At 41.2% G+C, this 23479-nt stretch overlaps 1 protein-coding gene across 3 annotated transcripts in view; it reads left to right on the top strand.

Annotated features, from left to right (window-relative positions):
- Positions 1-23479, top strand: part of COX10 (cytochrome c oxidase assembly factor heme A:farnesyltransferase COX10) — a 104266-nt gene that overhangs the window by 65854 nt on the left and 14933 nt on the right. For all 3 annotated transcript variants that reach the window (XM_069032467.1, XM_069032466.1, XM_069032465.1), the window contains exons 5-6: positions 3714-3784; positions 22002-22234. In XM_069032467.1, the coding sequence (XP_068888568.1) occupies positions 3714-3784; positions 22002-22234 (304 nt within the window). The remainder of the gene's footprint in view (positions 1-3713; positions 3785-22001; positions 22235-23479) is intronic.

Here is a 23479-nt window from a genome sequence, read left to right as displayed (position 1 = left end):
CCGGAAGGTCTGAGTGCTCAGCTGTCCTCTGCAGGCACTGCTGGTTCCAAGAGGTAGCTTGAAATTAAACGTTCTTTAACATTTCACTTATAAATGAAGTGGAAACCAATGTGAAGAAGCTGAAGGACAGAAAGCCCATGGGCGTAAACAGCTCTGAGCAGTAATGTGACAGCTATGCTAGGAATTGTGACATATTTAAGATATAATTACTGTATATTAATGAGATGAGATCTGCACAAAAAGCATGATGAGCCTGCCAGAGAAATAAACCACAGAGTACTGGCTGGCCTGATTTATTTTTTTTTCCATCATCATGTTTTAAATGTTCATGCATACTGATTAAAATTTAGGTTAAGCTCTTGAGAGCTGTTGCCAAGTTTGTCACTCACGGATTTTTAGATGCTGTAGATTTAACCCTCAGTCTGCCCTTTTGGTGGCCCAGAATCAGTTTCCCAGATACTGAGGGCACATAATATTATGTCATGTCCAACTGAACCGATGCATTCAGACTTCCTGAGGAAAAAGCCTCTTGAGTGCTTCTAAAATATTTATTTATCTAGGATTCATCTTACTGAATTTACTGTTTGCTGAAATAGGCAGGACTTTGTTGGCCTGGCATGAGATAATATGTTTGACTTCACTCTTTCATTCCTGTGGAATGATATTTGAGATGCATGTCTTTTAAAATTTTTTCTAGAATATCAGGGGAAAATAATTCAAATGGAGAATTTTGCTGAACATCTGGGAGCAAAATGGGAAAAGTTTGATAAATGACATCTTGCTGACATGTAATAGCAACTAGCTCAAGTGAAGGAATCTAGGGCATTGCAAGTAAAAGGATTTTTTTTAACTGTAGTTCAGTTGTAAATACAGCGCCATGCTGTATACATACACTTGACAGTAACAGATGATTCCAATTGTCAGATTTAAAAAAGCGAAAAAATTCAGTCTTAAGTCATGCAGTAATCTTAATTTCAGGAGCAGCCGTGTCTGTATACAATAGACACAGACATTTTTTGACTACTTAAGTCAGCAGAGGAGATTCTTGTTCAAAATTTATATTCTGTTCAGCGGTTGATTACTGTATTAAATATATGGAAATATTTGATACACTAAGCATGGCATCATCAGCTTATATTGATAACCCAACTGCATACGTTTAAATTCTTTCAGGTGTTGGCTATCCAACTGTTCTTCATTTTAGCCATTTTATGTCTGAGACACATTGAGTTTAAAACTTGAACCTTATTTTGATTTTATCCATTGCACACAGATACCTTTATGCATAAGCTTAAATGCTGTCAAATAAGCCAAAATCTCCTCACATGCACAAGTTTAAACTGGAAGTAACTCAAAGCAGTCCGACCTTTGTGAGTAGAAGTAAGACTTGTGACTTACGAAAAAATGTAATTGTAGCCCATATATTTTCTGGAGAACAGACTTTAGCCATATAGAGTTTTTCCCTTGTATTGCTCTACCAGTCTGATGTCAAATGACATTTTTTTCTTCATTTACTGTAATCATCTCTGAAATATAGCAGTGAAACAAACCATTAGCGAAACACGGAGCTGTCAGAAGCAATCACTGGTTTCAGATCCAAATGGGGTGCTTTCCTTGCTCCAGAGAAACTTGTGTCTGTATCCTATAGAGGTTCTTTGTGAAACATCCAAAACTTCCAGGTTAGTAGTGTAGTTGAGAAGATCCGACCTGTCCTTCCAACATGAGGGGGGGAGCAAGGACCCCTCAGTGCCTTTCTTCCAAACCGACATCTTCACCAGCTCCGATGGTTGTTGGGAGTGACCCTGAGCACTGCACATCAGCCGTAGCAAATAGTGGATGACAAATTCCCTGTCAGCTGCCTAAAAATCACTGTAGGAGCTGCCCAGTGCTGTGCCACAGAGTTCAGGCAAAGCAGAAGACGTATGAACAGCCTTCCTTCCTTCCTTCCTGCTTTCCTTTCTTCCTTTGTTCCTGCCTGCCTTCCTCCCTCCCTTCCTCCCTCTCTCCCTCCCTCATACCTCTTGGCTGAGCAGCCTGAGTTTGCTTTACGAATATCAATAATAAAGTTGGAAGGCAGAGATTTCCAGATGTTATATAGTCGTTATGTGAAGGTAATAGATGGGAAAGGTAGTTCCTGAAACTTCATGTGCCTGGAAATGGAGCAGCTTTCCCTTGATGTGCATCTGGAGCGCTCTAACAGGTTCCTACTGCTCCCATGGTCTCTGTCCACTGGCGTTCCCATTGGAGCACTCAGTAAATAGCAGGACCAGTAACATGGCACTGTCAAAATGAAAATGTTTGTTAGTTGAGTCTTTTGTAGCATAAAATGTTAAATCAACTTGCTGGAATAGATTTTATCATGTAGTCATTTATCGTATGATCACCTAAAATCTGTCTGCAGTTTGGCTGCACTGAGCTTACTGTCAGTGTGACTGTTCGGAATTATGGTTTGTTATGGTACTTTTCCTGCATATCCACTAAAATTGGGATCCTACCCCAAAACTTCAGACGTAACATCACTAGAAAATACTCATTCTGTAAATACATCCTACTCTTTCTGTGAGCAAATCTCTGCTTATTACTTGTATTATTGTTTTGCACACATAAAACTGAATGGCTTTAGATTTGTGTGGATGGCAAAGTACATTCAGCTTTTCCAGTAATATTCTTATAAAACAGATCCTGCAGAAGCCTGAAGGAATTCTGAGCGGGCAGATAGTACTGCCTGAATTTTCCCATAGGCCATGTCTAAAGTCAAATTGGGTTGTGACATTAAATAACACCATATGGCGTGTTCACTCCCTCCTGCTCCAGCTGGAGGCTTAGAGCTGTTCCAGTAGCATTTTACAAGAGTTGATTGATTTTGGGGTGGGTTATAGATTCTGGCAAGGTAGGTGATCTTCGAAAAAACTGTAGTGTTTGTCTTTTAAAGACTAGAAGTGCAACATTTGCAATGACAGTCTGTATTAATATAAAACTGGGGTCAGGGAGCTGGGGGGGCTCAGCCTGGAGAAAAGAAGGCTCAGGAGGGGACCTTCTGGCTCTTCACAACTCCCTGACAGGAGGGGGCAGCCAGGTGGGGGTCTGGCTCTGGTCCCAGGGAGCAAGGGACAGGATGAGAGGAAACAGCCTCAACTTGTGCCAGGGGAAGTTTAGGTTGGGCATTAGGGAAAATTTCTTCATTGAAAGGCTTGTTGAGCATTGGAAGGGGCCACCCAGGGAAGGTGGTGGGGTCACCATACCTGGAAGTGTTCAGAAAACCTGGCATTCTCAAGTGACACTTGAGAATGTAGTTTAATGGTGAGCACAGTGGTGGTGCCGGTTGGACTGGATGATCCTAAAGATCTTTTTCAATCGTAATGATTCCATGATTTCCGTGTATGTGTATGCAAATGTTAATTGTGTATGTCTAAAAGCTGTGTCAGACCTGTTGAGAAAAGAACTTGGAATCAAACTGTACTTCAAATGATGAACTTTTGGAGTCTTGTAGAAACTATTTTTGTCCTCTGGGTGGTTTTCTTTCTAAGGGCCTGCCAAAAGCATTAATGCAGACTATCAAAGCGCCATAAAACCCATTTACCATTTTTGTTGTATCCCTGAACCTTCAAAAACAAAGATTAAAGCACCTGCAAAGGCAGACAGGACATTCCATGCATGGCATGTTTTCCGGTATCCTTTAATTCTCATTCTTCCTTTCTTTTTTTAAATTACAGTTCTTTGAGGTTCCGTTTGACTCAAATATGAACAGGACTAAAAACAGGCCACTGGTGCGAGGACAGATCAGGTAAGGCAATGCACACCTGCTCTGGCTAAGGAGGAATAAACCTTTTATCTATTTCCAAGTTTGTCTCCCTCTTCAGATGACAAAAACCAGCACTTTTGAGACAAAACACTTGAGAAAGAAATGCGCCTCTCTGTTCCTTGCTATTTCTTCATGTTTATAATTTTCGTGTGAGGAGTTTGGGTACTCAGCTGTAAAATACTGAATTTTTCAATACAATAGAATTTCCCCTCACATTACATATTTCTTCATGTATGATGACTACGTGCATGGTGTGGCAGCATGCAGTTATGTTCCACTGAACTTTTGTTTTGTAATAATAAATCTTAAAAGTTTCCCATTTAAGAACAAATACAAAAATGTGTGTTGCTTCTTTTGCTTCTACATGTTTAGCTGGGTGAGAACTCACAACTGTGGCATCTTAGGAAATTAATTGAAAAATTTGTCATCATCCGTAAGTAAATTTCTCCCCCCACCATAAAAAAAGTCCTGTATTAGCATAGGAAATTCCTTAAAACAAAAGTCCTCCATTCCCTCTGTTTTCTTGATTATGTATCAGTTCAGTTTCTTAAAGCCTGTTCAGCAGCTAAAACAGCAAAGTGAAAAAGAACATCAACAAAAAACCTCTAACTTATTTGCAAACTGAAACTGAAGGTCGAATTCATAAATGACTCAACAAACAATTTTAGTATTGCATTTCCATGATTTGTGCCAAAGAGTATTTATAACAAAATTATGTTTTCCCTTAGGCTTCTGCGAACAGTTGGTCCTATTCATTTCTGTGTTTTATCCATCCACCTATGGAGGACTGAAAAAAACATGATAGATGAAATTACAAGAAAATTGAGACAAAATAGTCAAGTGAACCTTGGGGGTAAATTCACTCGTGTGGTAAATAGTTAGAGCACTTCAATAAACTTGTTCTGATTTGTTCTCAAAGGTGTTGCTAATTGCAGATTCCCAAGTTGAGTTAATTTTATTTAAAAACATATTTTAGGGACCACTGCAGTGAGGGCATCTGTTGGATATACAGTAAGTCAGGCTTAATTGTTTGATTTAGGGGACCTGCACTTCTGCTTCCCTTGCATGTGGTCCTTAGGCCCTGGGAGGAGGAACGCTTATTAGGAAGAAAAATGATGGGGGGGATTTTTAAAAATTATTTTTTATTTTTATTTTATTATTATAATATACAGTTTTGTCATCACCTGCTAGCATGGCTTGCAGTGCTTCTGGAGTCAAAGATATAACTAGGAAACTTTCTGTCAACTTTTGATTCAGAGAAAGCAATTTATTGTATGTTTCCAGTGTCCTTAAATGAACTTCACTGTCATCTGAATGCACCACAGATTGGCAAAACCGTATTTAATGGATTTTCTTACTTCCCCCCCTTTCATATTTGCTTTCACCACAAAATGGTAATGTTGGGGACATTGAGCAATCACTCACCAATCTATCTACCTGCCTGTCAACAGCTAATTTAAAGTTCTTTAAAGTGTCACTTCCCTTGAATAATGCTGCTCTCGCTCTCTGCAGACCATGGAACACGTAGACCTTGACTGGGGTTATTTCTTCTGCAGTGTGCCAGGGGAGAATATTCCAGTGCAAGTGATCTAACCTTGTTGTATTTTGCCACATATTTCCTGGTGTTCCTTGAACTCTTTCCGTCCTGGCTGATTAAATAAAACCTGTAAATGATTATGCTAAAACAAGTCAAAACCGGATGAGACAGGGATGGATAAATAGTACGTAAGAGACTGGTGTCTTGGAAAGAATCCAGAGTGTTTGGGGAGTTCTTGCCCAAAATTTGTCTGACATTTGAGTTGTGACATTTTCTTCTCTTCAACTGCTTCATTTAATGAAACATTTGCTGCTTTTTTAATTCTGCTGTGTTAAAATATCTGTGCTATCCAGTGCAAATGAGGCATCATTTTCTAATCCATCTTCATTTGCACTGTTTGTAAATATATTCTCTTCTTTTTCTTGCTTTCCTTGCTTTTTATTTATTTGGCATAGTCGTTGTTACAGAACTGGACAATATGGGTAGCAGTTTTTGTCCTGAGCTTGAGATTCCTTTTGAACAGAGAAGGCTGTTAACTCTCCATCTGGTTGGCTCTGCACCTCTTGGAAGGGCTTTTGGTGGTGGCTTTGATGTGATTCCTGCCCACTGAAAACTGCACTGAGGCCAGTGAGAGTTTTTCTAGAGGCTGTGCCATCACAAACAGAAATCTTACAAACTTTGAATGTAGGCCAGGATCAAACTGGTAACCCCAGTGAGAGGTTCTTGGAGTTACTGAGTCATGCAGTCCCTGGATGAGCTGATGTCTCCGTTTTAAGTAAGATAATTCACAGAACTGGCTCATTAGGAAATGTTAAGCTTTTGTAGAGAAACTATTCCCGTGTGTTTTGCTTTGTGGCCTCCATTTGCAGCTTCAGCCCCCAGTTTGTTTAGGGTTAAGATCAGCTGTCTGGTCTAAGTGATCTTGCTTCAACATTTCTCTCCTTTCTTTCTCCCTGAAACTTTGAGAAAACACCGCAAGTTCATCTCAGGGGTTCATTTCCCTGCGTACACATTCATGTGGTTCCCAAACCCTCACATGTCACCCTTTTCTATGAGTTGCTGAGGACTTCCAGTTTCCTTTGGCATCGATGAGGAATCTCAGTAGCTTTCAAAGAAAAGCTCTTTGGCCAGGGCTGCGCTACGGGGCGTGGAGGTCTGGCTGGAGACAGTATTGTTCTCTTACTGGTGGCATTCAAGAAGTGTCTCAGTTGGGCAGCTTTGGCCTGTCCATCACTCTCTGTGAGCCAGGAGCCAGTTCTGCAAAGATCTCTGGAAGGATGGGATTTGGAAAAGTAATTTTCCTCCATCCTTTGTGAAGTCTCTGTATGCATCATCTTGATGGCTGGGACAATTACTTAGGGGCTCAGTGTGCCCCTGCTTTATATTTTGTATATTTGGGCTGGACAATCCATAAAGGCAGCAACACAGAAGGATTCTGCAGAGCTGGGGCTGCTGAACATAGGGACAAGATCACATTTACCTTATTTGCCAGCCCCCAAACCCACCTCTGGTGCCCCCAGAGAATCTTCTGACACTGAGATTTGGGAGATTTGTGACAAACACCACCTGATAGTTCATTGACTTCTTGCTTTACAATGTTCTATTTAATTTGTAAAGCTCTGAAAAAATGTTCTCTTTGAGTAATGAGACGTAACCATCCTTATTCTCTATTCAGGGAGTAATCAGAGACATCCTGTTGGAAAAACAACCCGAGTAGACCCAAACACAGCATGCCACTGAGCGCCATCCATCATCCTGCCTGCCCATATGTCCTCCTCCCTCCTCTGACCCCTGAAGTCTTGTTTGGAAATACAAACAGCTTGAGAAGTTCTTTAAACTTGGGCTGCAGTGTTAAACTCATTGAGCATATTTGTGTTCTGCATTATAATAACAGCTGATGCTGGTTTTACTTCTATGAATTGGTTTTGTGTCATTGACGAGGAAAAATTTAATGTGCTCACACAATCTTAGATTCATCTAAAGTGGCAGCAGCTTTTCCTGATTTCCTGTTGGGTATGATTTATTCCCTTGCTTTTTAAGGTAATGGATTTAATTTTCCTGCAGATTAATTTAAATAAATCTCTGGTATGAGCTGCAGTAGCTGAGGGAGATCAAACTCAAGGGTGACAAGTGTTCTGCTCTGTTACGTTGTGCAAAGTGACAGGTTTTATCACCCTTTACCCAGAACTGCACACACTCCTTCTAAAAAGTGGCTGTTTTATGAACTTAGGGTACTGCTGGATCTGCTGTGCTTATCAGTCATAAAAGTCTTCATAGTTGTACAAGAATAGTTTTTCATCTTAAAAGAAAAAAAGACCTTGAACAGTATGTTCTGAATAACCAATTCACAGCTGTGTAGACATTGTTCAATTCTGCTCCTGCAGTAATTTGCAACTTAGAGCTGTTTTCTGTACCCAGTCCTTTGGCTTTGACCTCAGCAGTGGCTGCCTGGAAGTGGGGCTGGGGCTTCTCCTTCGCTTACCTGGACCACGAAGCATTGTACAGGCAGTTTTAGAGGATGGTCCAGGCTGAAAGGGGCCTTGGGAGAGTTAAGACCCATCTCCTGCTCACAGCAGAGTCAGCTCTGAGGTCAGACCTGGTTGCTCCAGGTCTTGTCTCAAAACCCTTCAGTATAATGGCTTCAAACTGTGAAAGAGTAGATTTAGATTAGATTTTAGGAAGAAATTCTTCCCTGTGAGGGTGGGGAGGCCCAGGCCCAGGTTGCCCAGAGAAGCTGTGACTGCCCCATCCCTGGAAGTGTCTAAGACCATGTTGGATAGGGCTTGGAGCAACCTGGGTTAGTGGAAGATGTCCCTGCCCATGGCAGGAGGGTGGGAAGAGCTGAGCTTTATGGTCCTTTCCAATCCAAACCATTCTGGGATTCTAGGATAAGACTTAACATGCTGTGAAATTTATTGATACTCTCCTTATGCAGATTATTTGCACTCAAGCTACTTTTCTGTACACATCTAAGAAGTTTAAGTCTATTAAAGTGGCAGAAGGCAGCACAACACAGCTAATGCCTTGAATGCTTCAACAGAAATAAATCTTTGTGTCTTTTAGTGAATATTTTTTCTAAGAAGCCCATTAACCTCTTCCCTTAGCAATGCCCAAGGAGCTGTGTTCTGTCTGTGAGCTTTCCACTTCTCATGTTCACAGTTGATGGTTACTGCAGTTAATGGAGGCAGTAACACTTCTGCTTACTGGTATTTCTGAGTGGAGTGTTGACTCAGTTTAAACTGCAAGCCAAACTATTGAAGAATCAGACCAAAAAGGGCTCCTTTGTTAGTATTGTTTCTCACCAATGGCTTATATTTGTGAGTTGTAGTTGTAGTTGCAGATATGCAAGTTTGGATGTTCATGAACTAATAGAAAACTGCAACATGTGAAACTTTATTTATTCAAAAACACATTGTGACTCAAGACTAGTTCTATGTAAAACTGCGTTTTTCCACTTTCTTGCCTGTAGCAGACCTACTATTACAAGTGTAACAAAACCAGTCCACGCTGAAAAAATGTGTGCATTTTAAAACAAAATTCCTCCTGTGATCACTGTGGATAACTCAGGGTAATTAGCTTCATTCTTAGCTTGTTAACACTAATGTAAATCAGGAACATTCCTGGTGATGTTAGTGGAGCTGCACGGATGTAAGTGAGGGAAAATCCATGTCCTGGGCGTTCACTGAGACCTGCATTAAGTGTTTTGCTAGCCCTGGTTAAGCCAGAGGTTTAGAACCTCCCCCAGGGTCTTGCTACAACTTTGTGTCCCATTTAGAGCTTAGCCCCTGCTTAGCTGGTGGCTCTGCTCATTTGGGTGGTCATTTCAGACAGGTTTCATTATACTTAAGTTAAAACAAATAAAACAAAAACTCCATAAATCTACAGTTCTTTAAGAATAATCATTTTTAAGAGATCAGATGCTCATTCCCTGCAGGGGAGCATTCTGATACTTTGTTTAGAAAATACCTCATTTTACAGGGACTGCCCTGAGATCTTTTTGAATGATAAAAATGTTTCTTTTTTTCAGTGGGAGGCTTTCCTCTTGTTTAAACAGGGCACAATTCAAAGCAGACACCATCATGGCAGCCTTTTCAAGAATTTCTTATCCTGCTTGTATTCAGGCTTTATTATTTGAAAACAAGTAAATGCATTCCTTCCCCACCACCACCCTCCTGCCTACATTTTTTTTTTTCCCACCCTGTGTTTTCCAGGAGCTGTCATTGACTGTGTTTGGTAAACAAGAAATTAAAAAAGCAGCTTTAGATTTTTGACATGTACAATTGCTTGTAAAAATGTACTTCTTGCCTTTTGAACAGGGGGGGTATTTTAAATTTTTTTTTCTAGCATGGCCATGTCACAGAGAGGTTGAGGGGAGAAACCTTGGGGCTAAAACATAGTTTAATGAGAATAAAACCCACATCAAAGGATGGTCTAATGAAATGATATCATGCTTACTGTGTCTCTTTCCCAAAGGGGATATGGATGACAGTACTTATATTTCAATTATCTGTTCACTGCCTGCATGGGATGTTGATTAAATGGTTCTATGGTATTAGAGGCCTTTTGTAGAATGCACAGAAAAATGGTGATACTGCACATTATCCTCAGATCAAAATGTGTGTTAGGAGGAAATTACATAGCTCTAACTACGTATATATTTTGTTTCTTAGGGAAATAAAGAGGGTTGTTTTATTAACTCCACATTTAAATTTGTTTCAGTTGAAATGAAGCAGTCTCTGGTTCTCCAGCTCACTCCTGCCCGGGCCTCATTCTGCCACAGCTCAACACAGACATTCCTTTGCAGGCAGCTCTGTTTGGTAAATATAAATCCTGCAGAAACACTTGACCCCTCATGCCTTGCGGCTTTTCAGCTCAACCTATGGGCCTTTACCCCCAAATTATTTATCCGAATATTTAATTGCTTGTGGGAGAGTTGATAAATCGGAGTACATTGTGCCTTGCCTCCCATTAGGAAACATCCCAGATGCTCACATATAAAGCAGGAGTCACGGTGCATTTTGCTAAATAGCTGCTCCATCTGCTTGGGGAGAACGCTGCAGAGAAGTGATACGGGCTCCTAATGGAGTTGTCTTATCCTCTCATGTCAGCTCCTCGCCAGGGGGTAGAGCTGCGGGAGCTGGAGGGAACCGAGCCATTGTACACTAATCCTGCCATCTTTGTGTCTAATATGATTGGGCCTCTTGGACACTGATTGCAGCCATTGCCTCTTTCCTTCTTTAATTGACTAGTGACGAGTTATTTTCTCCAAAGGTGATGTTAAAGTGAGTTTTTACAAGCAAACAATATTTAAGATCGAGGCCCAAGATCCTTTTCCCGGCTTAGAGGCAGTGTTCTCCTGATGGCTCTTCCTCCCATTTATGTCAAACATTTCAGGTTCATGTTTGTAAATTCTGGCTTAATGCAGTCAAAACCCCAACACTTAGTTCCCTGTATTAGTATTGAACCATATCTGGTTTAACCACAACAGCATCATCATTCACCCTGTACCAAGTGGTGTAGGAAATGTCACTGCTCAACAAGTCCATTATGGAGCTGCCTCTGATTAGAAGCTGCCATACCTTGAGATCTGTTTACAGTGAGTCGTGTTAGAAGTGCATTTCTCTCTGTGAAGGACAGAGTTTATCATGTCTCATACAAGTTATAACTTACATGTTATCAGCTTCACAAGTCAGATATAAAAGAGGTTTTTCTTGTGCTTTAATTAGCTGTGTGAACACAGATGCTTGTTCTCTGGTCTCTATGACTAGAAAAGCTGCATTCCTGAGGCTGAGATATGTGGAAAACTGCTTTGATGTGTTTTATTTAGTTCTTTTTGCTAGGAACATAAAATCACCAGGCATACAAAATTATAAATCGTGCTGGAGACATGGTGACTCCTGTTGCTGCCTGTGTGACAATAACTATGTTCTATTCATGCACTTTGATGGTGTATGAAGGGTTTTTCTTTTTGTTTTTCCACTAAAAAAACCCCGTAACTCCAGATGGTAACTGTAGATAATCTACCTCAATAATAATACAGGAATCCCAAAATACAGCCATCCTCATCCTCTTCACCTCTGAGATGAGACTTGGCAGCTAAGAGTTCGCTATAGAGTGTTCCCATGCTGTGGCTGTCAAAGGCATGTTTGCAATGGTGCAGGGGAATCTGCAGATGGGCAGAAAGAATCTGGCTGAACTTGGAATTTGTCAGGCTCAATGTGCTCCATTGCTCTTCCACTGGCTGGTGTCCAGAGACTGGTCCTCTTCCCATGGCAGATCTTTGCTTCTTGTCCTGCTCTCTTTGGCTGTAGGGAATAACTTAATTCCTTCATTTTCATAGCTCCTGGAAAGGTATTTAGAAGCAGTGTTCCTGTGCTGAGATGACTCGACTATCTTCTCTCTTTCAGTTTTTGAAGAGCGGGTTGATAAATACTCTAGAATGTCAGTTTTCTCTGTCTGAATGGAATTGAGATCTGGCCTGAGACTTCTTTACCCACCTGCTTTCCAAATGTTGGCTGAGGGCTCAGCAGAAGCACATGTTAGATTTAATCATTCTAAATCACAGAAAAATGTTCCTGGAGAAACCAAATTATCCATCCTGTTAGTCAGGTGGTATCTGGCTCTTAAAGAGAAAACTGAGATTTTGAAGTAGAATGAATGGATCACTTAACTGCCATGCTCTAAGGTTAGGTTAAAGAGGAGGATTTAGTTTAAATATTATGGGGGACATTTTTCAGATTTACTGTAGGTTTGTCTTGTAAGCACTTTAAAAAAATATTTACATTTTCATGACTGCAGGGAAGCTGTGAATGTTATTATTCACCCTTTCACTCCTACCTAACAAAGCCATATACCACAAGCGTGTTGACACTCCACAGGGTTGCTGAGGGTTGTTATGATTAACATTCTGGTGTGGATGTCAAGTGTATAAGAGCATAAACATTTTGTAAGTATAGGTCCTTTTCATTTGTAATTCTTTACTTCCAAGTGAAGTGATGAAGCCCAATTGGAGTGTCTGCTTCATAACAAAGGGCAGCATTAAAGTTTTTGTTTTGTCTGAACTGCAAGTCTCCCCTTGGTGCACTGAGCTGTCTCATCCCACCTGGGCTCAGACCTCAGGGCAGGCTCATGAAACCATGAAAATACAGATCCTGATATCATTTGCAGGGAGTTAAACTGGTAAAAATGAGAGCAGGAGATGTGGAAGAGAAAGCTTGATGCTAAAGGGTGGGACTCCTGATCTCTCCTTCTTTGGCTGAGTTGAAATTCTTGCATCACCTTAGCATCCACATGGCGCCTTTGTGGAAACCTTCAGCAAAATCAGTCAAGCCAATTTTGATTTACTCAAGCATAAAAAAGAGAGATATGTCCCTTTCAGGATCAAATTATTGTTTTAAATCAGCCGTGTTTGTTTATGATAGTTTTAAAGCACCTCGATCTGGCAGGGGAGACAGAACATCTGCAGCTTGGGTTCTTGAGGAGTGAGAGGAACAAATTGCCCCCACTTTGGATAAAATACAGTGTTGATTATGCTTTTATACAATGATACACAGCCGTGGCAGGGCGGCCTGGGCTCCATGCTTGGTCTGTTTCTTTTTTGGGAGAGAAATGAATTGACACAGGCATTATTTTATCCTAGTCTGTGTTTATTTACGCTAAATACACTTCTGAGCAAGTATATTTGATGGCAAAGCCAGAGCTGGTGGCAATTGAGAGGCAAAGCTCAAAAAGGCAACTCCATGATGAGACTTAGCCAGCGATACGTGTTTATCCATCACTGAACTCCCTTTATGCCAATTTCTCACTGTATGACATTCCTTGGGAGGTTTAGACATCACTCATTGCATCCTTCCCTGTTTCCCTGTGGATGGTCCAGCTGTCATTCAAAGTCACGTCCAGGTTGATGCTGATGGGCCTGGCTGGGCCTTGTGGACAAAGGAAAGGTATTAGGGGTGATTCCTTTCAGAGAGGTTTGAATTTTAAAGAGGTTTATTTGAGGATCAAGTCTGTAAACTCTTTTTCTGCAGACACAATTGTTGTGGTGTTTAAGTGTACTTAAATTCTACCCATTAACCCAGCTCCTTAGATGTTTTGGGAGCACCTACCAGTCTCATACTTTTAACACTGAATTCTTCCTCAGCTCAGATTTTATGTTACACGTGAGGTTTAGAGTTTTTCCATTATTTTCCTTTTTTTTTTTTTTTTTTTTTTTTGGTCACAATTAGGGAAAAATACTGTCCAGTCTGAGATTAGCAACATCTTTATCATAGTCATTACCAAAAATCAAATCACAAAAAAGACACAAACCCACAAGTGAACAGAATTGCAACAAGTGTGTTCTGGCAGTCTTAAAAATTGTGGTACACCCAGTTAAAGGGGATTAGATATAAAATTCAATATTTGTAGTACATGTAGAGTCTGATCTGCCACAGCAACATGTTTTTGGGGATGAAATACCAGACACTGACAGAATGTAGATACTGCTTCGTAAACTGTGAAGACAAAATTAAATAATTCATTAAGAAAAAAAAGACTTGACAAAGCTTCCCATTTGCTTGTCTGTCTTCAGCACTAAATGATAGACAAGCTGTATTCTGATATGTGCAGTTGATGGGGAAAAATTGAATTCCCAATTAAAAGCGTAATTTAGTTTCATGTTTTAGTTCTAAAGTGCGTCATCCTTCATCCCTTCTCATGACTCATGGACTTTCTTGCATGACTGAAAGAGAATAAATGGATATCTATTAAGATCTTTCTCAACATTTTCTCCCTTATAATAGTAGCATTTTAGCTCATTGATACATATTGTTCAGTTTAATATAATTCTGGTACTTTGGAAGTTTAAGCTTCAGTCAGCAGGTTCTTGGGCTTTTCATAATATTCAGCCACAATGTACCTGTAGAAGAGAATATCAAAAGTGAGAGTATGAATTGCTTGTGTTAAGTAAAGCTTCTGATGATGCTGAATCAGAAATACGTGAAAGAAATAGAGGTCTGGCAGTATTTCCATTCTGACAGTGTTACAGCTATTTTTTTTTCCTTTTAATTGGAAAAAAAATCTTTCCTTGAGAAGCTAATCCAATCTGTAATTGAAGGTTGTAGTTGAATGTAAAAGCATTTTGCTTTGAGTCCTTAAAAACTGCAGCCTCAAAACTATGCTAATTAGGGGTCATGATGTATTACAGAATCCCAGAATGGTTTGTGTTGGCAGGGACCTTAAAGACCATCTAATTCCAACCCCTCTGCCATGGACAGGGATGCCACCCACTAGATCAGGTCATCATGTAACCACTTTAATTCAGAATCTCACATCTGAATGTGGATGTTTTTTCTATGAGGTATACCCTCAGTCTGGCTGTAGAGCTCTTCGGGAGTTTTATCTAATGTTTTTTTGAAAAAAAAATTAGAATAATTTTAGTAAAGTCATCAGCAATGAAGCTACTGATCTACGCAGTGTTGTTACAGTTCTAGCTCCCATTAGTAGTGTATTACGATAGAACTTTTACAGCTGACAGTGGTCATGAAGATGGTTTTTATTACTAAATACATAAATACACAGCCTGAAAGGGTTTGTGTGGAAAGTTAAAATTTCATTTCAGACTTGATAGCTTGCCATCATTCAGCATTCTGCCATGATTACTGATTTCTTTTGAATGCTCTGGGCCTTACCTCGAACATAGAAACTGTATGAGGGGATTTTTTAATCTTCCATCAGAAATGATTTCAGGGATGCTACCATTGCTATCTGGGGCAAAATGTGCCTTTTCCAGCCTTCTGGCTCCTTTCTCACAGTCAGCTGAGTTGGCGGCACTTGCGCCAGCAGACGACCCCATTGCCAGTTCCAGGCATCTGTCCATCAGAGGAAGCAGGCTTGGAAATTACACAAATGTAGTCCAGATGTGTGCTTGAAGGAGATGGGCCTGCATCTCCATTACCTCAGCTGTGGGAGCAGGAAGGCTTCTTACATTCTTCGTAACATCCTTGGCTCCTTTTGTCTCCTCCAGATGGGATGGGATTGCCTGCTCTAACTCCTGAGGTTGATGGCCCTCCCTGATTTTTCTGGTAGATCTCTAAAAGCTGCTGAGCAGAGTTCAGCAGTTCTTGGGTACTGATCTTAAAGAAAATAAATGTAAGTTAAAAAAAATACTTTTGGCTGATGCTCCTCCCTCTGAGGGAGGTGATCAAGCCATAGCTCAGTTCTGTAGGACAGTCATGGTGACCACAGGCGCAGCTCCTGCCCTGGGACTTGTTTTTGGCAACTCTTAATATTGCCTGGCTGCAGGAATTGAGAAGATGCCAGGAGACGAGCAAAATGAAATCAGCAGCTAGGGAGAAGTATGGTTTTCTGCATGGGTGTAGGTGGAAATCTCCATGGACGTCTTTCCGCCTTCATGACTGTGGGCTTCAGCAGCCACGGAAACAGTCAAAAGGGTGGTACTTTAACTTCTGTTTGTGTAGCCTCTCATCGCTGTTGGAAAAAGGTGAAACCTTCAGACTGACGCTTTTGTCTGAGTTTGTAAGTGGCATCAGAAGCCTTAGGAATTTATTACTGACATGGAAAAAATTAGGAAAAAGAGGAGAGGGCTTCCTCCAGCAACTTTCTACTGACGAGTAGTCTGGGGACATTTTTAGTACCTAGAGATTCCAGAAATAATAAGCAACTTATGATGCTTCCGCCTGAAATCTGATTTTAATTATGGTTTGGGAACAGCACTGGACTCAGCCTGTGATGGTGAAATGTAGTTGCAGATGAGGATCACACTTGTTTTCTTTGTCTGCCAAAATACCCTATCTTGAGCTCCTGCTATTTTCAGCCCATCTGTGCAGGAACCTAGTTCAGGCTGTCCCTCTTCTTATTACAACAAATTCTTTTGACACTATATGCAGATGGAATTTGGGCCCACAGTAGCAATATTGAAATTATTCTGAGTCATCCGTCTCACCTCTATTGTCTCAGCATTGTTTACTTGCCACTGTGGAAGATGCTGAAGTCAGGGATAATTTAGTACCATTTCTGTGGGTGAGTGAGGGGAGGAAGCACAGTGGTCTTGCTGAACCTGTGTCTTGGATGACACAGAAAACTCACCAAAACCCATACCCAGTTTTTGTCTTGTAGAAAAGTAGGTAAATTGCAGTTTAAAGGGCAGAGTCTGTGCAGAGTATTTGCTGTTACTCAAATCCCACACAGAGGAACACGAGGATATGTATTTGACTTCATTTGGATATGGAAATTAATCTAAATAAAGTTTCTTCTCTTCCTACCCTCCTTCTTTGTCCCACAACCCATGCCTGGATTCTTCCTTCACCATCCCTGCTCTGCTTATTTTAGAGCATTACCCTGCATTTGGCATAACAGATCCATGGTCTTGTGGCCTGAGGGACAGTTGTCAATAATAATGAGATCTAATACAGATTAATCAGCTGGAATTTAAATGTTCCAATCCATTAAGGTACTCCAGGCATGCTGCAGCTAAACAAAAGAGCATTGTTGTTTGGGGTTTTTTTAGTTTATCCTTTTAGAAGTGGGTGATGTGTCTATGGAAGGCTTTTGATGGACAGGGAGAAGACAGGATTTATTGCCTTTTGTATTAGGCTTTGAATCTAATTTTCAAATATATGCACTTATACTTCACCTGCTTTTATGTAAATATGTTTGGCGTGCCCAGTTTCCCATTAACACATGGTCACAAGTTAAGTTTCTGATGTATTTACATAACATCTGAACATGAATTGCATACAACTACTGATTGTATGAATGCACGTATTCAGGATTCATATGGACTTTGTGTCAGCATTTGCATGGGAGTGTCAGTCTGTTCACAGGAATAGGTTGAAGCATTAGATGCTGATACAGGAATTTTCCATATTTTTAAGTATTGATAGGTTTTAAGAAGGAATTGTGTCTTGCTCTTTGTTGGTTTTTATGGGTTTTTTAAAATTCGTTAAACTTTTGCCCATTTTTAACACCACTTTTTAGATTGTAGTTCAAACTCTACTTTGACAGTCGTCTTCATGAAATGTTTTGGCAAAGACAGCACAGAAAAGCCTGTGTAAGTAGTCCCACTGTTGATCATTACAGACATGAAGCTTGCTAATGCTGCTGTGAGATAGGTAAGATACTACATTAATTTTATAGATAGGCAAATGCTTTAATTTGCTTTTGCCTCTTAATTTTTCCGAGTAAGGCTGAGTCAGTAAGTACTATTATCCATGGTTCCAGAGCCTGTTAAATATATTTATTTCCTGCACGTGTGTGTAAGCTCATTATTTATGTATAACCAGAACATCTCTAAGTGGCAACTAGTTTAGAGGTTATGTTATTGCACATGAATTAAAATATGCTGCTGCATTGTCCAAAGTCTCCTTGCTCCTCAGGATGAGGGTCCACATGGATGTCTCATGGTCATGTGTGTAGGAGATACCTGAATAGCACCCATGTGGAATTTCTCCTGCCTGTTCCCATTGCCTCCAGCAGCTCTGGGCTGTCCTTGAGCAATCCTCACCAGCCTAACCAGCAGCATCTCTCCAGAGCTGAATGAGGAGAACATGGTCCTCATCTTCCTCCTGCTTCTTGTTCTCCTCTTGGATGTTCTCAGTGAAGTGTGACTGGGGTGGGGGCCATCTTGGGTGAGCTCTCTGGGAAAGAAATGACAACACAGTTCCTTTGGATCAGGAAAAGTTTGATTATTCACTAGTCAAGCTGAAATTCTCAAAAGCTTTTAGTTGAAGGTGGATGTCTTTTAGCACTTTTATTAGGCAGATTTTGGCATATTTGCTGTCAGTAGTGGAGAGAAGAGGGACGAGGCATAACTACCAGGTTTTGGTTTGCCTTTAGGAGGTGTCCTTTGTGGTGACATACTGGGTATTTTAGAGTTGAAATTTGAAGAGAACTCATTTGGCACTTCTAGTTTTTTTCCAAAGCCTGATTTTAATCAGCCTAATAACTGAAACCAACTCCTCCCAAGAGTCCATCATAAAACCTAGTTTCTTACTCGAGATGTTTGCTTTCTGAGATAGCACAGTTTTCCAATGGAAGATTGCCTTTTTTTTCCCATGGGAGCGATTCTGTCAGCAAACATGAATGCCCAAGTGAAATGAGGCATATGTACCAGCCTCTGTCACCAGCCTGCGCTTACTGCATGGGATGGTTTAAGGATGAAGGAAACCATCAGAGACCCCTCAGCCACTCTCGAGCACCATGTGAAAATTCCCTGGCATTGGGTTACCCAAGGCTGATATGGGCTGCATGGTAGCATGAGGCTGTAGTGGAAGGAGCTGTGTGAACATTTGGTGGTGGGGTAAATCCGGTGACAACTCAGTGTCACAGCCTCTCTCCTGCTCCAGGATGAGATGCTGGTCTCCTATGGTTCCTTGATGAGATGTGGGCAGCCTGGCAATGGAGAGTGCATCAAGTCAGCAAACATCACCCCATGTACCTGAGTACTGACAGACAACATGAGCATGGACATGCACACTGGTCCCTAGAATACATAAACTAGTAGAAATCAGAATACCCCTTGAACTGCTGTGATTTAAGCCTAGGCTCAGTCTTGTCTTAAATCTACAGTGTCACTGAAGCAGAAAGAGCATCACCAGTGACTGAAATCTCTCTACATGTTCATCAAATATTTTCTTCTTCCCGGTGAGGAGTTGCTTATCCTTCTCCTAAACCTTATAAACATGACAAGTTTACATGAGAGTGAGTTGAATTCTCCTCTGCCTCATGTCTCACCATGAAAGAAAGTTCTGATTTCTGATTGCAGTGTCTTTGTGATACCAAATAGTATTTTAAGAGGCAGAAATAACAAAGCTGAGTCATCAGATCACAGTTTGACTTTCTAATCTCAGTTGGAGTTTTAGGAGCAGGCCTTTGTAAGTCAGACAATTACTCTTCTTTGTTGAGGAAACACTAAAGAGAAGTAGAAAAAGTGAAGTAGTTCAGCTGCTTAAGAGGAACCACCCCATTGACTTTATGCCCTCCCCTGAGAGCATTAGGATGATTACAGACACTGATCAAACTGCCTCAGATTGCCCAGAGAAGTTGTGGCTGCCCTACCCCTGGAAGTGTTCAAGGCCAGGTTGGATGGGTCTTGGAGCAACCTGATTTAGTGGAACATGTCCCTGCCTTTCGGATAGAGGTTGAAACAAGATGGGCTTTAATGTCCTCTCAGCACAAACCATTCTGTGATTCTGTGATTACGTACTGTGCCTCCAGGAACTTCCCTTAAAGAGGAGAGGCAAAAAGGAAGAAACTAAAACAAAAATGTGTTCTCATCCACCAGGATCGCATCAACTCTTCTGAAAGTCTCGGCCACATAATTTCACCCTTCCCTTTTGATAAAGCCTTATTTCTTAAAAGTATTTTTCTGATCCATTGGTTGGAAATGAAGGCAGCAGACACCTGAGATCAGGGCTGGAATTGAGGGCTGTCGGTGCTGCAGGGAAGCAGCGTGGGAGAGAGGCAAAACAGGGTTCATACATGGAGGAAGGCTTTTACACTCCCACCCTTTGCCTTCCTGTCTGAGAAGAGACATGAAGGGCTGGTGCCTGCTCATGGTGGGTAGTGTTCATTTGGATTGGAGACATGTAGATAAGTCTTCACTCCTGATTAGTGAGAAAAGTGCTCGTTGCATTAGATAAAACTGTGCCTTCATTTGTGTCTGTGAGCCCTGCAGGGCGGATGTGGGCAGCCTGGCCTCATAGGGTCACACTGGTCTTTTGTCACCTCAAGAGTGAGTATTGTGTGAATCTGGTGTTTACTGTCTGACTGTATTTTGTTCAAGAATCAGTCAAGATAGATTTGTTTAACCAAGCCCAGTCAGGCTTTCACTTTACAGAGGGGCAACATCTACAAAGTACTCCAGCATTTGTGGTCGGCATTGGGACCATTTACGGTACACACTGTGTTTTGGTGCCTTTCTGCAAAGGAGCACCAGAGGCTGTAGAACCACGGGGCACAGTTCTGTATGGCTCCTTTCCTGAAAACAGCCTTAAATTTTATACATCTCTTTGTCAGTGAAAGGCAACGAAAGGGACGTACCCTCCCTCTACTCCTGCTGTATTGGTTACACCAGGGCTGGTAACGCTGAGCAGAAATGTGCTCTGTGCACACTGCATTACCTAAAATCTGTTGATGGTTTGGAAAAGCTGGATAAAATGACTTAGTCAATTTAATTTAAATTGAAGGCAGATCTTTAGCGTAAGATTTGCTCATTTTAGTTCTTCCAGGTATTTAGGATCTCTGTACTGTATTGGCCTAGCAAACATCTTAAATATCAAAATTTGAGTGGCAGGATTTTTTGCTGATAAAACTCCCATAAAATTCATCCCCACCAGCAAATTTTTCTTATGAGGATTGGAGCAGTGCTTGCAAGACGTATTTTAGGGTTAAGGATTTGGCCAGAGGGCAGAGTGGATTGTAGAACACAAAGGCTGCATGGTTTTCAGTTAGACAAAAGGGGTAAAGCTAAACTCCACGCAGAGACCTTCGTTGCAAGCACACATATTTCCTGGTCTTACATGGATGACTACAAGTGTGTATTTAGCCACATGGGTTATTAACTACAACTCGTTTAATGGCATTTTCTTCCCTTCCAGAGGTTGCCCACACCACATTATTTCTTAGAGGCTTTTAGTTCTCTCTTCCTGTTATACCAAACGCCTCGAACAAGCACACGAGAGGAGATCCACACCAGCAGCAAACTTGTTGATCTGGCACAAGGAATCACAACTAAAGCTTCCTTAGGGTTGCATTATCATGCAGCCTGTCAAGTGTGGTTCTGGTAGCCAAACAAAAAATCCTTGTTCATCCTATTTGGATGTTTGTTGTGGAATTTATTAGAAGAAGTTTACATAGCTCCAACCACTTTCTGACAGATTTTAATATCAGTCTCCAACCTTCCCTGAGCTCTCAGCTGATGCGCAGTAGAAAGCCACAGAGATAATTTGTGTATCTCTTGTTTGCTGCTTTCGACCAAACCTAAAATACCTTCAGTTAATTTCAGTCGTGTTTACAAGATAATCAGTTTTGGTTCTGCTGCCAGCATTGTTTTGGTGTGCTCTCCCTACTCAGTACAGTGCATCAGATAAATGGGGGTGTAGAACATTCAGACTTTTTTTCAGTAAAGTCAAAGAATACTTTATTCCTACTGATGTAATTTAAAAATGATTGAATATACTCTTTCTCATAAATGCTTCCTAATTTTGTGTCTAACCCTGTTGTGTTTCAAAGGATCCCTTGGATAACTGCAATCAGTGAAAAATCTGACAAACTGCAACCATTTTAATTTACTCTAAACTCTGAGTGCTTTCTCCAGAGGTTTATATTTACTAAAATTAAAATGAAGGAGGAAGATCTGCTGAAAGCACCAGTTCTCCATAAGGGAGAAGAGTTCTCCCTTACCTACAGAGTTTGGATTTCTTTGGTGAACACTATGATCACAAGTTTAAGAATTACCTCCAATGCAGAGCTGTAGCAAGGTTGTCTTAACATTTTGGAAAGGCTTTTGTTAGGGTGGGGGCTCAAACAGGAAAATTTGGGATGGCTGAGTAAAACAATAACAAAAATTCGATTGTAACTTTGTGGCGGAGACCAAAGGAAAGGGACGACAGCCATTCTCTAAGACCAGCTCCTGCTCAGCATGTGCCACATGTCTCCCCACAGCCCCCTGCTCGCTGTCTGCTTTGCTGCCTCCTGTGGAGTCCCAGGAATTGCCCTGCTCACGCTGGGAGTGAACCCTCTCACCGGGGCCCTGGGAGCCTTCAACATCTTCCTCTACACGTGCTGTTACACACCCCTGAAGAGAATGAGCATTGCCAACACATGGGTGGGAGCTGTTGTCGGGGCCATTCCCCCCATCATGGGCTGGACTGCAGCTACTGGGAGTCTGGATGCTGGTGAGTATAAAACCCTTTCATCAGGACAAGTGATTGTCAGGGTAACTAAAAAAAAACCTACTCAAAAGGCAATAAACTTAGTTTGTTACGCTTGTTGACCTGACCAGGCCACGTTGGACATGGCTTGCAGCAGCCTGGTTTAGTTGCAGGTGTCCCTGCCCATGGCAGAGGGTGGAAAGAGATGATCTTTAAGGTCCCTTCCAACCCAAACCGTTCTGTAATCCTGTGGTAGGGCTTCAAAAGCATCTAATTCTGCTAACATTCTCTTTACACAGGGGTATTTCAGGGCAAACCTGAGCTGATAAAGCAGCAGGTCCTATTGAATATGTGTTTTGACCACCCTAAAAAAAAATCCAGAAGGAAAATAGCATCTTTGGTGTTCACATAGGAGAAAATGTTACATAATTTCAGGATTCAAACCATGTTCAGGATTAAAATCCTATCCAGTAAGATCCAACTTGAAAGAAACTTTCAGCTGGAAAATTCCCAGATGTGTTTTACTGTCTTTCCACAAGCCAGAAAATATCCTGGGAAGATTAATTTATTGGTGTATTTCTTAATTACCCATTGCTAAACTCTAAGCTATAAATGCTCCTTCCCCCCCTCCTTGAAAAGCAAACGAAGATTTCTACTTTAGTAACTGTAAACCATTTTTACATCCCTTGTAAAACACTGATCTCTTCAGCTGCTCAACTCTGACACAATCAGGGCTTGTTTTTCCTGCCAGCTAGAAACTTAAGAATCAAAGTGGCTCCACAAACTTATAGTCTGAAGCAACTAATGAAGTGCAATTAATAGGTCTGTTAAGAATTGTTTTAGCGCACACTCATCCCACAGGGGGGCATATTTAAGGCTTGAATAATACTTTCAACAACAAGGCTTTTAACCAGAAATTACCAGAATTTGTGCAAAATCTGTTCTTTATGCACTTCCTAATAAAAGTCAGCCTGAGTTGGCTTTGTGTCCACATGTTCCCACACAGATCCACAGATCTAAACCAGAGCAAGGATGGACAGCATTGGGGGGGGGGGGGGGGGGGGAAGGAGGGGGTGTTTCAATGTGTGCTGCTTCTGTACAAATATTTGCTTCTCTGAAAGTTACTTAGACCTAGAAATTAATGTAAGCGTATGTATAGTGTCTTAGGGAGTGCAAAACAAACATTGTTAGCAGCTCTGTACTTTAGAAGAGAAGAGGGAACATGACAAAAAAGGCATTGAGGGGCTGGAGTGTGTCCAGGGAAGGGAA

The sequence above is a fragment of the Aphelocoma coerulescens genome, chromosome 18, assembly GCF_041296385.1.
Source record: "Aphelocoma coerulescens isolate FSJ_1873_10779 chromosome 18, UR_Acoe_1.0, whole genome shotgun sequence".
NCBI classification, from domain to species: domain Eukaryota; kingdom Metazoa; phylum Chordata; class Aves; order Passeriformes; family Corvidae; genus Aphelocoma; species Aphelocoma coerulescens.
The sequence above is the reverse complement of the archived record's forward strand: the minus strand, read 5'-3'. Positions and strand labels throughout refer to the sequence as shown.